Source organism: Megascapheus bottae, chromosome 32, assembly GCF_031878675.1.
Source record: "Megascapheus bottae isolate mThoBot1 chromosome 32, mThoBot2.hap1, whole genome shotgun sequence".
Taxonomy (NCBI): domain Eukaryota; kingdom Metazoa; phylum Chordata; class Mammalia; order Rodentia; family Geomyidae; genus Megascapheus; species Megascapheus bottae.
In genome coordinates this window covers 8,055,468-8,069,226 of record NC_143540.1, presented here as the reverse complement: position 1 = coordinate 8,069,226, position 13,759 = coordinate 8,055,468, and the positions used below count along the sequence as shown (strand labels likewise).

Here is a 13,759-nt window from a genome sequence, read left to right as displayed (position 1 = left end):
GTGAGCCCCCAGCAATGGTTTTGAGTGGGTCGAGCCCCAGGACTGGCAAAAAACTAGAGATGAATCAAGCCTGGAGGTACTCCTCTCACAAGTCAACTACAGGGGGTCTCGACGGTGGCTCTCCTGGAAAAGAGAGACTTTGGAGTAGAGACCGAACCAGTAGGGCTAGAGAGGCCAGGACTGTCATCACCAACCAGGTGCTGGTGGCTCAGGCCTCTCATCCTAGCTATTCAGGAGGCTGAGATCTGAGGACTGAGGTTCAAAGCCAACCTTGGGCATAAAATTGGAAACTCCAGTTAACCAGAAGGGTCGCTGTGGCCTCAAGTGGTAGAGAAAGAGCCTTGAGCTGAAGAGCTCAGCACCTAGGCTGTGAGTGCAAGTTCCACGACTGACCAAAAAATACAAAAGTCCCATCATCTTTTCAACCTGAAGTCAGCACAAACTATAAACTTTCTAAGCTTTTGGGGGCTCCCCCCAGCACCCTTATTCTTCCACTGTCCCCCCCCACACACACACCACCTCCAGGATTAAGAGAAGCCCAATTCCAGATGACTGTAATTTATTTCCAAAGATGAGTTGCAGCACATAGGAAAATACACATGGCTTTTCAGTCTGCATTGGGTTTTTGTTTTTTTGTTTGGTTGTTTTTTTGTGGGTTTTTTTTTTTCAGAGAAAAGATTCTGTCATTTTTTTTCATTCTTGGTGCCATCATCCTGTCTCATGAGGTTTTTCAGGCTGGATGAACTATCTCCAAGAATCCTGCTTTTTCAAAGCAGCAGGTTGGCCAAGGCCTCTGGGGTTGAAAGCAGTGGGTGGGTAAGTGAATGGGAATAGGGCTAGGAGTCTTGTGGATGGGTGGGGATTCTTATTGGGGAAATAGGGGGAAAGACAGAGCTGCACATGAGCGACACACTCACTGCAAAGCTAAGGCAGAAAAGAGCTAGTGGGAGCTGGTCTCCCTCACCCCAAAGACATGGCTTTGGGGTCAGAACAGGCAGGATTAAGGGTAAGGATTCTTGCCCAGCCTGAAGCAATACCAGGACTCTGGGTGTGCATGTGGTTACAGGAAAGGGATGACATGCTGAAGAGGCAGGGAATAGAGGAACTTCAGCTTGCACATTTCTTCTACCCTAGTATCTCTCTCATATCATGGTCCCCATTCCTATATTTTGGCCCCTTGCATCATTCTATTTCAAGTGTGCGTGTGCATTGGGGGTTTGGGGGGTTGCTCAGGTCCTTCTGTTTTTTTTTTTCCTCCTGTTGGTTGTGGGGCTTGAACTCAGGGCCTAGGTATTGTCCCTAAGCTCTTCAGCTCAAGGTTAGCAATCTACCACTTTGAGTCACAGTGCCACTTCTGGTTTTCTAGACATTCATTGGAGATAAGAATCTCACAGACTTTTCCTGCCTGGGCTGGCTTTGAACCGTGATCCTCAGATCTCAACCTCCTGAAGTAGTTAGGATTACAGGCATGAGCCACCAGTGCCCGGCTGTCCTTCTGCTTCTTTATCCCCTTCTTAATAACAGTGCAAAACATTCTAAGGGCAAAGCCCCCTACCCCCAATCCCCCTGAAGTCCCCTGTACCCTAACCAGGGCTACAGGGAAGGGAGAAAAGGAAAATGCTAGCTGGGGGCTTCCCCCAGCACTGGGAATTCTTTGCACATCTCTCGGACAATCATCCGATCCATCTTGCACTGAGGTGAAGCTTCCTCCTCGGTTAGGATACGCCGGAGCGTGGCCTGCAGGTCAGAGAGCCGATGGCGGTGCTGCAGATAGGGAGTGGAGCGAACCACTGCATGCATCAGGGATAAATATTCCATGCGCAGCTGTGGGAAGAGCAGGCTGGCTCAGGGGAAGTTCTGTGACAGTCTCCACACAGATCGTTGCCTCACGGAGCCCAGCACGTCCAACCTACCTAGCAGGACTGCATCCCTAGCATCTGATGGCAAAGCAAGTGTTCATTTCAGTAAGCGCTCAATGGGGGCGCTGGGAATATGGCTTAGTGGTAGAGTATCTAGCATGCTGGAAGCTCTGGGTTCAATTCTTGAGTACCACATCAAGGGGAAAAAACCAAAACAAAACAGGAATGGTGCTATGGCTCGAGTAGTGGAGTGCTAGCCTTGAGCAAAAGAGCTCAGGGACAGTGCTCAGGTCCTGAGTTCAAACTCCAGAAATGGCACAAACAATTCTCCCCAGCCACATAAGAGTCCCAGATGTGGTTCTAAAAGGGAAGTCTTGGCAGTTCTTTAGAGTTGGAGGCTTGAGGTCCCATGTCTGTCAGTCTAAGGCCCTCTGCTTCTCACCCTAATCCCTTCCCCCCTTTTTTTGGGGGGGGGGGTTTCATGCATGCTACGCAAGCACTCTACCACTAAGCCACATTCCCAGCCCTGGTCCTGGTTTCTTAGTAATCACTCACATTTCTCTGGTTCCAACATCAGCTCTCAACTTCCACCCTGTACTATGGCCCCGCCCCACTCCTCAAATTTTGGTTCCATTCCCAGTCAGCAACCATCCCTCCGATGGCAACTTCCAGGCACCTTGTCTCCTGGTGACAGGTCAGCGATATGCCGGACCGTGATATCGATAAGTGCCATCATGTCGGTGTGGTAGAAAATGGCGGCTGTGGCACTGCTACTGAACACATCCTGCAGGAACTTGAGGACAGAGTGGGGTGGTTGTGGCTCGTGTTTAAAGATGCGCACGGGATCATCTAGAAGGCAGGCGATCATAAAGGTCAGGGGAGACTTTCCTCGGGTTTCAAGGTCACCCCAGTGGATTAGAGGAGGGAAAATGAGAATGGGGGAGGTGGACCCATTCAGAAAAAAAAAAAAAAATGGCTGCACACAGGTTTCCTGGGTTCTCACCTCCTCTGTTCAGAAGCAGTAGCAGCTTTTCAGAGAAGATCTTGACATTTGAGTGTGTGCCCAGAGCGGCCATAATGACATTTTGGTCTGGTACTGAGGAAGGAATCACCAGATTGGGTATGGATGGAATCTGGAAAGCTCCCTATGGTTTTCTGTTGTTTTGGTTGGTCGTGGAACTTGAACTCTGCTCCTGGGTGCTATCTCTGAGCAATTCAGCTCAAGGTTGGCACTCTTATCACTTGAATCACAGCCCCACTTCCAGTTTTCCGGTGGTTTCGTTGGAGATAAGAGTCTCTCAGGCTTTCTTACCCTGGCTAGCTTTGAACCATCATCCCCAGATCTCAGCCTGAGATCTCAGCCTGAGTAGTGAGGATTATAGGTGTGAGATACCTGCATCTGACTTGCTATGTTTTTTCATTTTGTTTTGTTTTTACCAATCCTATGGCTTGAACTCAAGGTCTGGGCACTATCCTTGGGCTTTCTCAAGGTTAGTGCTCTACCACTTGAGCCACAGCACCACTTCTGGCTTGTTCTGTGTCTGTGATACTGAGGAATGGAACCCAGGGCTTCGTGCATGCCAGGCAAGCACTCTACCACTAAGCCACATTCCCAGGCCTCCCTCTGGTTTTGCCACCTCCCATCTGGGGGGTTCCCCTTCCCACCTGGCAGGTGTAAGTTGAGAGATAAAAGGAGGTTCATGCAGAGGTCTGGCAGCTGTTCAGTCGTGTCCAAAGGCAGCCCATCCTCAACAATACTCAGGAGGAACTGGGCGAAAGGGGTGCCCAGATGTTCTGGAACAGAGGCACAGAGATGTCGACAGGCCTATGGTCACTTCCTCCACACCTCACCCACCCTTTTTTCTTTTTCCCCTGGGTTGTGGGGCTTGAACTCTGGACCTGGGCACTGTCCCTGAGCTCTTTAGCAAGACTAGCCACTCTACCACTTTGAGCCACAGCACTATTTTGGGGTTGTTATTTATTTTTTGGTAGTTGATTGGAGGTAAGAGTCTCAGGGACTTTCTTGCCCAGGCTGGCTTTGAACCAGGATCCTCAAATCTCAGCCTCCTGAGTAGCTGGGATGAGAGCTGTGAGCCACTGACAACTGGCAAATGTCCCAGCTGGCTTTGAACCAGGATCCTCAGATCTCAGCCTCCTGAAGAGTTAGGATAACAAGGCGTGAGCCACCGGCACCTGGCAGTCCTGCGCATGCGCGTTCTTACCGTAGTGCGCATAGGGAACGGGTTCTCCCATGGAGAAAACCATGGCCAGGATGAGGGCGGAGTAACAGAGCTTCTGGTGGTCTAGACGGGGAGGGGAAAGGGAAGGTATGCAATCAGTATTCCCAAAGAACCCTTCGGAGGTGATGAATCCCCTCCCCTGTCCTGCCTGAGGTGCTAGGAAGTTACCTGACCCCTCCCCACCACCACCCCAGTTCCCGGCCTCACCCTGCGTGTCAGTCTGCATGTCCCGGGCCAGCTCCACAGGCAGCACAGATGACACAAGCGTGGAGATGATGGCTGCGTCTAGGCTACACATGGCGCCGAAACACTTGAGGAGCATCAACCGCAGGGTTGTTCGATGTTCCTGGCAGAGGATCCTGTGCGCTGAGTGTCTGATGGGAGGAGGGAAGGGGGGGCCCCCCTACCTCTACTCACCCCTGTCCCCTCCACACCCTCTCCTCTGTTTTTGCACATACCATTTGGTAATAGGCGACCAAGGCCAGGACAGACTCGAAGTCATTCTTCTTGCACATTTTCTTGCAAACTTCAGGGTCTGCATCAGTCTGGGAGGGAAGAAGAGGAAATCACCAGGTGCTGGTAGCTCATGCCTGTTATCCCAGCTACTCAGGATCCGAGGATCACAGGTTCAAAGCCAGCCCTGGCACAGAAGTCCACGAGACTCTTATTTCCAATGAAACCACCAGAACACCAGAAGTGGTGCTGTGGCTCAAAGTGGTAGAGCAGTAGCTTGGAGTATTAAGAAGCTCAGGGACATTGACCAAGCCCTGAGTTCAAGCCCCAGGATTGGAAAAAGGAAAATAAAAAAAAACAAAGGAAATCATGCAGCGAGAGGCAAACTAGGGTTATACAGAAGTAAGCAGAGAATCTTGGTGTTACACTGGGAAGGGGTTGGGGTAGGGACATACATACTGGGGGGCACACATGTGCACCCCCACCCCGCACCAGAATGTGAAGCAGCTCCTCCAGATAGCAGCAAATGACCCCTTCATCCTCATAAAGCGCCCAGCTGCGTTGCTGTGCGTCATCCTTCCTCCGAGCCAGGTCTGCAAAAATCACTTCCAACCTCTGCTGGTCATGGCAGACCTGCCCAGAAGGCAGGGCCGAGCTCAGGTCCTGGAGAGAGAAGATAGGACACAGCTCACATCCTGCCTATCAGCATCTCTAGGCTATCCCACAAGGCCTCTCTTCTGTGACTTCAAGCCCCGCAAGGCCCATATTGAGCTTTTTGTGCTCAAGGTTAACGCTCTACTACTTGAGTCACAGCACCACTTTGGATTTTCTGGGGGTTCCTTGGAGATAAAGAGTCTCGTGAACTTTCCTGCCTGGGTTGACTCTGAACCTGTGATCCTAAGAGCTCAGCCTCCTGAGTAATTAGGATAACAGTTAAGACTCCGGACTCATTATTTCTGTTTCTGCAATGGCAGGGACCTTGAGCCAAGCTCTTGTCCTGCCTCATGACCCTGGGTCTAGGCTGGGCTTTTGCCTGGAACTCTTTCTCCCTTTCCCTCTTCCTGGATTGGCTGAAATTTCCCTAGTAGCCAACCCAATGCAAGCCTAAAGTTTAGGGCACTACAAACCTGTCAGATACAGGCAGGATAGAGGTGGGAGGGTGAGAGTCCGACAGGGCTGGGGGTACAGTCTTAGGTTAGGGCAGGTCCTTGGTCACTCACCTTTCCTTCTACCAATGAGAGGAGTATCTGCTCCATGACAGGTGAGCTGGCTGGCACAGAGGCCTGGATGTGACCTACTATGACGCCAATAGCCACACGACATAACTCATGGCTCAGGCCAGTGTTTCTCCGTACCAGTTCCATCAGCTCCGCTCCAATGGTCCTGGGTACGGCGGTCTCTATCATTGTCTTCTCCTCTGTGGTCCCCAAGGTCAGGGAATTCAGGGCTTCCAGCTCATTAGCAGGAGCTGGGGCTGGATCAGCTGCAACCTCTTCAGCAGGGGGTTCAGGGCTTGGAGGCTTTGGGGGCTGGGGTTGGGAGACAGTGGTATGAGTGCTTCGGCGAGGCACAGGGGGAGGCGTGGGTGAGGAGCTGGGGCCCAGCTCCGAAGCACTCGAGCCAGTGTACAATGTGTCCAAGGAGGTACTACTGATGGAGGAGCCACTGGACGCAGAACTGCCCACAGATGGCCCAGTGTGGCGGCCCCCTGGGAACAGAGAGCACATGTTGTATTGGAATGGCCCCCCTAAACCCCAACCTTTTTTTTTTTTTTTTTTTTTTTTGGTCGATTGTGGGGCATGAACTCTGGGCCTGGGTGCTGTGCCAGAGCTCTTCAGCTCAAAGCTAACACTCGACCGCTTGAGCCACAGCACCACTTCCGGTTTCCTGGTGGTTCACTGGGGATAAGAGTTTTAGGAACTGGGCCAGGAGTTTGGCCTCGTGGTAGAGTGCTTGCCTAGCATGCATGAAGACCCAGGTTCGATTCCTTGGTACCACATACATAGCAAAAGCCGGAAGTGGTGCTGAGGCTTAAGTGGTAGAGCTCTAGCCTTGAGAAAGTCCAAGGACAGTGCTCAGGCCCTGAGCTCAAGCCCAGGACTGGCCAAAAAAAAAAAAAGTCTTAGGAACTTTCATTGTCCAGGCTGGTTATGAACCGTGATCCTCAGATCTCAGCCTCCTGAGTAGTTAGGATGACAGGCGTGAGCCACTAACACTCAGCTCTCCCCCAACATTTTCTAACCCAGCGCCAGCAACAAGGCCCCATCTTCTTCTAGACCCCGTCTCCTCATTGAGCTTAGACTTTCGTAGGACCTGACATGGGGAAGACCTGATCTCCTCTGAAAGTTGAAAGCCCTGCCCCCATCTGCCAGCCAGAAACGATTCCAAATCTAGGGTGCCCTCACCCCCCCACACTCTCTTACCACTCCCAGAAACCACCAGGGCATCACGATCTCGGCGCTTCACTGGGGGAGGAGGGGTAGTGGGTGCTGCTCGACGAGGCTGTGGTGGGATCTGGGAAGACAAAGGAAGATTTAGGCCAGGTACTGAAGGCTCACGGGTGTCATCCTAGCTACTCAGGAGACTGAGATTTGAGGATCATGGTTCAAAGTCAGCCTGGGAATGAAAGTCCGTGAGACTGTGATCTCTAATGAACCACTAGAAAACCAGAGGTACTGTGGCTCAAAGTGTTAGTGGGCTAGACCTGAGCTGAAAAGCTCAGGAATAGTGCCCAGTCACTGAGTTCAAGCCCCAGGACTGACATGAAGAATTTTCAAAATGGATGGATCTTTGGGGACAGGTCCTGGGTCATGGGCAGAGCTATGGTTCTAACTTTATCACTAACTCTTATCTCCTTTCTTCCTTCCTTCCTTCCTCCCTTCCTTCGTCTCTCTTGCTCTCCCTCTCTCTCTCTCTCTCTTTTCTTCCTTTCTGCTGGTTGTGAGGCTTGAACTCTGGGCCTGGGTGTTGTCCCTGAGCTCTTCAACTCAAGGCTAGTGCTCTACCGCTTTGAGCCACAGCACCACATCCAGTTTTCTGGTGGTTCATTGGAGATAAGAGTCGCATGGACTTTCCTGCCCAGGGCTGGTTTTGAACTGCAATCCTCAGATCTCAGCCTCCTGAGTAGCTAGGATGACAGGCGTGAGCCACCAGTGCCTGGCTTTTGCATGACTAACTTGAGTGGACCACTGAGCCTCTGGATGAAACCTTCAATCTTATCCACCTCCTCCTCCAGGATGCCCTCACCATGTACCTGGTACAGGCTGCCATCAGGCCCAAGATGCTCGGAACTAGGCAAGCTATGCTGTCGTTCAAACCCAGTTCGACACACTCCATTGGGTTGCCGAGCAGACGCTGTGTCCAGATGGTGGTCACTGGTGGATGGGGTCATAACAGCAGCATTGGAGACAGAGGGGCCCCGTCGAGACAGGGTCTCTTTGCGGTGGTGGATCAGTTTCCTGTTGGAGGTACAGAGACAGTTATTTAAGAGGGCACTTCATGGGGCCAGGAGCATGGCCTAGCAATAGAATGCCTGCCTAGCATGCATGAAGCCATGGGTTCGATTCCTTGGTACCACATATGCAGAAAAGGCCGAAAGTAGAACTGTAGCTCGAAGGGATACAGTACTAGCCTTGAGTGAAACAGCTCACAGACAGAGTCTAAGCTCTGGGTTCAAGTCCCATGATGGACCAAAAAAAAAAGCTAAAAGATAGCACCTAGCACCTGGCTCACGCCTGTAATCCTAGCCACTCAAGAGGCTGAGATCTGAGGATCAAGGTTCAAAGCCAGCCCTGGCACAAAAGGATCTGAGACTCTTATCTCCAATTAACCTCTAGAAAAAGGGAAGTAGGGCTTGGCTCAACGGTAGGACAGTAGCCTTGAGCTGAAGAGCTCAGATATGGTGCTCAGGCTCAGAGTTCAATCCCCACGATTGACCCCCCCAACAAAACAAAACAAAACAAAACAGTACACCAAGGCTCACACCTGTCATCCGACTCAGGAGGCTGAGATCTGAGGATCCCTGTTTGACACCAGCCTGGACAGAAAAGTCCCCTGTGAGACTCTTATCTCCAATAAACCGCTCAAAAACCGAAGTGGCGCTAGAGCTCCAGCGGTAGAGCGCTAGCCTTGAGCACCAAGAGGCTCAGGCCCTGAGTTCAAGCCCCACAACCGAAGCACTCCAGGTATTTCTCATTCCCATCTTCCCCAAGTTCCACCCCATCCTGGTACTCCAGTATGGCCACGACACATCTCTGGTCCCCACTGAAAAGACCTTACCCCACTAGACTTGCTGGCAGGTGCCACCCTCACCTCCCTGCCACTCACTGGAGGACTCCGCGCTGTTCCAGGCTGTATTTGCCTCCGTCCCGCATGGCTGTATTGTGCACAGCCTCAATGGCCCGGTCAATAGCTTGAAGGACATCTTGGTCCACACCCTGGATGGGAAGGGTTGGTGAGCAGTTAGAGGTGAGAGGGTCAAGTGGGGTACTTAATCTAGGCCTACTAGAGCCAAGCAAATCCTAGAATGCCAGACAAGAGCACAGAGAGGGGCCGGGAGTTTTGCCTACTGGTAGAGTGCTTGCCTCGTATGCACAAAGACCCGGACTGGATTCCTCGGTACCACATACAAAGAAAAAAAAGCCAGAAATACAGAATAAAGCTAGGTGCTGATGGCTTACACCTGTACTAGCTATACAGGAGGCTGAGATCTGAGGATCAAGGTCTGAAACCAGCCTGGGCAAAAAGGGCTGTGTGACTCTTATCTCCAATGGACCACTAAAAAGCTAGAAATGCGAGTAACAGCATACTCGTTTTGAGCACAAAAGCTAAGGGATGGCAGGTAAGCTCTAGTTCAAGACCCGGGACTGCACAATAAAAAAGTAAATAAAACTATATACAAGCTGAGAATATGGTTCAGTGGTAGAGTGCTTGCTTAGCATGCATGATTCAATTTCTCAGTACCACATACACAGAAAAAGCCAGAAATGGTGCTGTGGCTCAAGTGGTAGAGTGCTAGCCTTGAGAAAGCTCCAGGCCTTCAGTTCAAGCCCCAGGACTGGCAAAAACAACTATATACATATATGCATACATATATGTGGAGAGAGAGAGAGGGAGGGAGGGAAAGAATGAGATTCTCACATTGCATCACCTACAGAGTAAGCTGGCTCCTCCCATGAAACCATCTTACAGATACTGGGGCCCTACAGAGACTCAGTTAAGATAGCATCAAAATTGAGGGATGAGGAGCAAAAGTCCAGCCCAGGAATCCCCAGCATGGAGCCAGGAGGGTAGCCCTTAGTTTATCCCTGATTTTGGCTCCTGTGTGAAATCCTTCATACTCTTGGATGTTACTGGTCCTTCAGAAAACCAAGGTCACATTTCAGAACCTTATCGTAGAGCCCTTTGCAGGCCCCAGGAGCTAAGATTGGGATGAAAGGCCTTCTGTCCCCATCCCTGCTGCCAACGCCCAAGTCCCAAGCTTTCCTAGTAACCTTGAGGCTGAGATCTGAGAATCATGGTTCAAAGTCAACCCAGGCATGAAAGTTTATGGGACTCTTATCTCCCATGAACCATCAGAAAACCAGAAATCATGCTGTGGCTCAAGTGATGGAACCCTAGCTTTGAGCTGAAGATCTCAGGGAAAGCGCCCAGACTCAGAGTTCAAGCCCCAGGACTGACCCAAAAAAAAAAAAGTCAAGCCTGGTTCTTGATCAGGGATCTTGACCCCTGATCTGTACTGTTATCTCCCAAAACTCAGAGACCTAAGTTACCTCACTGTGTGGCAATAGAGTGGGATGTGGCTAACAGCTGCAGGACCAGCCACCCTCTCCCTTGTCCAGGTTCCCCATTCTACATTGGGGTCACACAGGAGCGTCAGAGCACAAGTCAACTCTCTCCACAGGGGGCTTGAGAAGTTTTCCTGATGTGGACAGACAGATGGGTTCAGAGGTTGGCGAAGCCCTCTGGGTGGCATGAGTTATGCTGGGGTTCAGGGAGAGAAAAGATGGGACAAAGGGAAAATATATATACAGACAAAAGAGTAAGACACAAGCTAGGCAATGGTGTCTCGTACTACTGTAATCGTAGCTGCTCAGGAGGCTGAGATTTAAGGATCAGGGTTCAAAGCCAGCATAGGAAAGTCCATGAGATTCTTAGCTCCTGCTTTCCACCCGAAAACCAGAAGTGGCAGTAGGGCTCAAAGTGGTAGAGCACTAGCCTTGAGCAAAAGAGCTTAGGGATAGCATCCAAGCCCTGAGTTCAAGCCCCAGGACAACAAAAATCAATCAAAAGCCAGCAACAGAGCCCTCCCCAAACACCTAACCCTATTGGCCCTGCTTCGGGTAAGGACCCCAAAAGGCCCAGTAGAAGGGACAGGCATTTTCCCCCAAAGGCTTTGAATAAGAGACCCCAATCTCAAAGAGTCTGGGACCCCCCCAGACCTTGCAATCCTGGTATATAGGGGGAGGGGCACCCTTTCTCCACTCTTTCCTTTAAGTATTTCTAGATGGAATGAGGTTAAGGGGCCTAGAAAGAAACCCCTAAAGCCCAGGGCCTATCCCCTCACATAAAGACCAGATGACATTTCCAAATTTATCCTGTTATTTCTGTCCTGAAATAGGACTGTCTGCCATAGGCCACGGGACTCTGGGTTTTGTTCTTCCTTGCCCACTGTAGTCAGAATAGATCAGCTGGAGACAGGGCACCCCCAAACTCCCAACGAGTAGCAAGACTACTCTTTGGAAAACAAAAACAAAAACAGAAACTAGGACTGCAGTCTTTTACTGAAAGGAAATGGGGCCATGGTCAGGCCAGTACGGAGAAAGCCTTGGGTAAAGACGCACTTCCTTAAAATGGGAACAGGCCCTGTTCCAGGCTAGGGATGAAGAATGGTGCTCTCCAGTTTTCAGAGGAAGGAAGCCTGAGAAATCAGGGCCTTAGAGGATTGAGAGGAATTGGGGTGGGGATGAGGGGGGTTGATGGTCAGGGAGTGTCCCTAAGGATTGGGGGAGGAGGGACTTGTTAAAGGTAAACAGAAGTCCAATCTCAGGGCTTGGGGAGGGGCATCTAAGAAATGCTGGTGTCTGTGTCGCCAGCCTTGGAAGAGGGGTGTGGGGGGCCTGTTTTGGTGTTAGGAAACAGGTTGGTGTGCCAGCTGGTACCATGGGAGTGGTTGTGGCTGGCCAATGGTGTGAGGGATGGAGGTGAGGGCACTCAAGGAAATAGTACAGGTTTGGGGGGGGAGGATGCTATGAAGTCTCCAGGCTGTAGGACTGGAGTTCTCCTCCAGTGGTGTGGAGGAGGGGCTCCCCCTCCCCCCCCCCCGCACAGAGTCTCAGCTGAGTTTGGGGGTGGGGTGGGAGGAGTCGGTGTGGTGGAGTTGCAAGTCAAGGACACCGTCTCGGGTCTGTGTGTGGGTGATGCCCCCACGATGCGGACCCTTGGGTTCCCTGCAGGGTCTCTTTACCTATGTCTGCTGGGGGGCGGAGCGGGGGCAGAGCCCCTGTGTCAGAGGATCCGGGTCCCGATGGGTTCCCGGGTTCTGGGATGGGTGGTCCCAACGCCGTGGAGGTCACGGCCGGCCGGCCCCGGGTCGGGGGGACACTCACCTGCAGGCGATGCAGGTAGGCGGGTGGCACGTAGCCCGTCTCCCCGCTGCGCGCCCGCGCCGCCAGCCACCAGTGCGCGCTGCTGCGCTCCAGCACCAGGAAGGTCTCGCCCGCCGCGAACGCCATGGCGTTGGGCTCCGCCGAGCGGAAGGCGTACAGCGCTCGGTACATGGGCACCCGGGGGGGAAGGCAGCCGCCGTGGAGGTTTTGTTTTGCGTTTTTGGTTGGTGGTGGTGGTCAATATACACCTTTTGGCAAACCAGGCCCCGGAGAGGTGACGCGCGCCCTCGCGCACTAACGCGCCGCCCCGCCTCCGCCCCGTGACACGCGACTGCGCATGCGTGCTCTGCCGCTGCAGCCCAACCCCGGACAATGACTGACAGGCCCACCGCGCTGGAGCAGCGGCGCCCCCTGGCGGCAGGTCTCGGCGCTCCCCCACCAAGGTCTCTTGGCCCAGGCTCCCTGCAGGCCCTTTGATTTGGTTCCAATCCCCTTTCCCTATTTCTATTCTTTGTTTTTGTTCTATTCTTTCTCCCCTGAGATCCTTTTTCCTACCGTCTCCCCCACCATAAAGAAAGTGCGCTAGGCTCGTTGTCCCTGCAGCTTCCAGGAGGTAACAGTTAGGATGGGGACTCAATGGGATCACTTTGTTGGATCCTGCGGATCCTGAAGTCTCAGGCTTCACAACATCCTATGGACTCTGCTCTGCTAATCATCCCCATGAAGAAATGGAGAAGCAAATGATATAGTATATAAGAACAGAAATCAAGGGCCAGGAAGGTGGCCTAGTGGTAGAGTGCCTGCCTCGCATGCATGGAAGCCCTGGGTTTCCTTTGTACCATATACACAGAAAAGGCTGGAAGTGGTACTGTGGCTCAAGTGGCAGAGCACCAGCCTTGAGCAAAAAATGTCCAAGGACAGTACCCGGGCCCTGAGTTCAAGCCCCGGGACTGGCAAGAAAAAAAAAAACCCTCAGGGGCTGGTCCCAGCCACATACTTCCATGGAAGGCCTGAGTACAAGGCTCAGAAGATGGGGTATCACTGAGCTGGTAGGGGGGGGCCTCCAGTGTGGGGCCTTGGAAGGAGGTGCTAGGTGATTCAGGTGAAAGTTGGAGCTGCTGGAACCTGACATTCAGGACCCTAGTTTCCCTGCACCCACCTCACTCTGATTCAAGATCTTGTTGGACACTGGTAGCTCATGCCTCTAATCCTAGCTACTCAAGAGGTTGTGATCTGAGTGAGGATCACGGTTCAAAGCCAGCCTGGGCAAAGAAGTCCCGATGAACCACCAGAAAACAGGAAGTGGCACTGTGTCTCAAAGTGATAGAGTACCAACCTGGAGCTGAAGAACTCAGGGAGAGTGCCCAGGCTCAGAGTTCAAGCCCCATAACAACTTGACCTCTCTTCTTTCTAGAAACTCTCCAGGCACAGGTTAATGGTTAGGTGGCCTCTGTGAGGGATGAGGTTAATGAAACCATGCTAGAGCTCAGAACTGGATAGGAGCAGCAGCTAGTGGAAAGACCTGAACAACTGTCTTCCACATTAGCCCCAATCAGTCTAGTGGCTACTTGAGCATCAGCTCAGTATTGGCTCCAGGATA

At 52.0% G+C, this 13,759-nt stretch overlaps 1 protein-coding gene across 1 annotated transcript; it reads right to left on the bottom strand.

Annotated features, from left to right (window-relative positions):
* Positions 1 to 1,237: 1,237 nt before the first annotated feature.
* On the bottom strand, positions 1,238 to 12,471 carry Nckipsd (NCK interacting protein with SH3 domain). The gene is made up of 13 exons (XM_090323226.1): positions 12,160 to 12,471; positions 8,879 to 8,988; positions 7,806 to 8,010; positions 6,976 to 7,066; positions 5,773 to 6,260; positions 5,045 to 5,215; positions 4,558 to 4,644; positions 4,307 to 4,445; positions 4,082 to 4,162; positions 3,525 to 3,653; positions 2,863 to 2,955; positions 2,536 to 2,708; positions 1,238 to 1,824 (listed from the first exon to the last, which is right to left on the bottom strand). The coding sequence occupies exons 1-13, from the start codon at positions 12,328 to 12,330 to the stop codon at positions 1,621 to 1,623; spliced, it is 2,142 nt and encodes a 713-aa protein (XP_090179352.1). The 5' UTR covers positions 12,331 to 12,471; the 3' UTR covers positions 1,238 to 1,620.
* Positions 12,472 to 13,759: the final 1,288 nt, after the last annotated feature.

What these genes read in the sequence shown, in the direction of transcription:
- Nckipsd (XM_090323226.1), bottom strand. Translation starts at nt 12,330, where the DNA reads ATGTACCGAGCGCTGTACGCCTTCCGCTCGGCGGAGCCCAACGCCATG. An exon ending in CCTACCTGCATCGCCTGCAG is followed by an intron (nt 8,989 to 12,159) that starts GTGAGTGTCCCC and finishes CTTCCCATCCAG; the next exon opens with GGTGTGGACCAAGATGTCCT. An exon ending in CATGCAGACTGACACGCAGG is followed by an intron (nt 4,163 to 4,306) that starts GTGAGGCCGGGA and finishes CTCCCCGTCTAG; the next exon opens with ACCACCAGAAGCTCTGTTAC.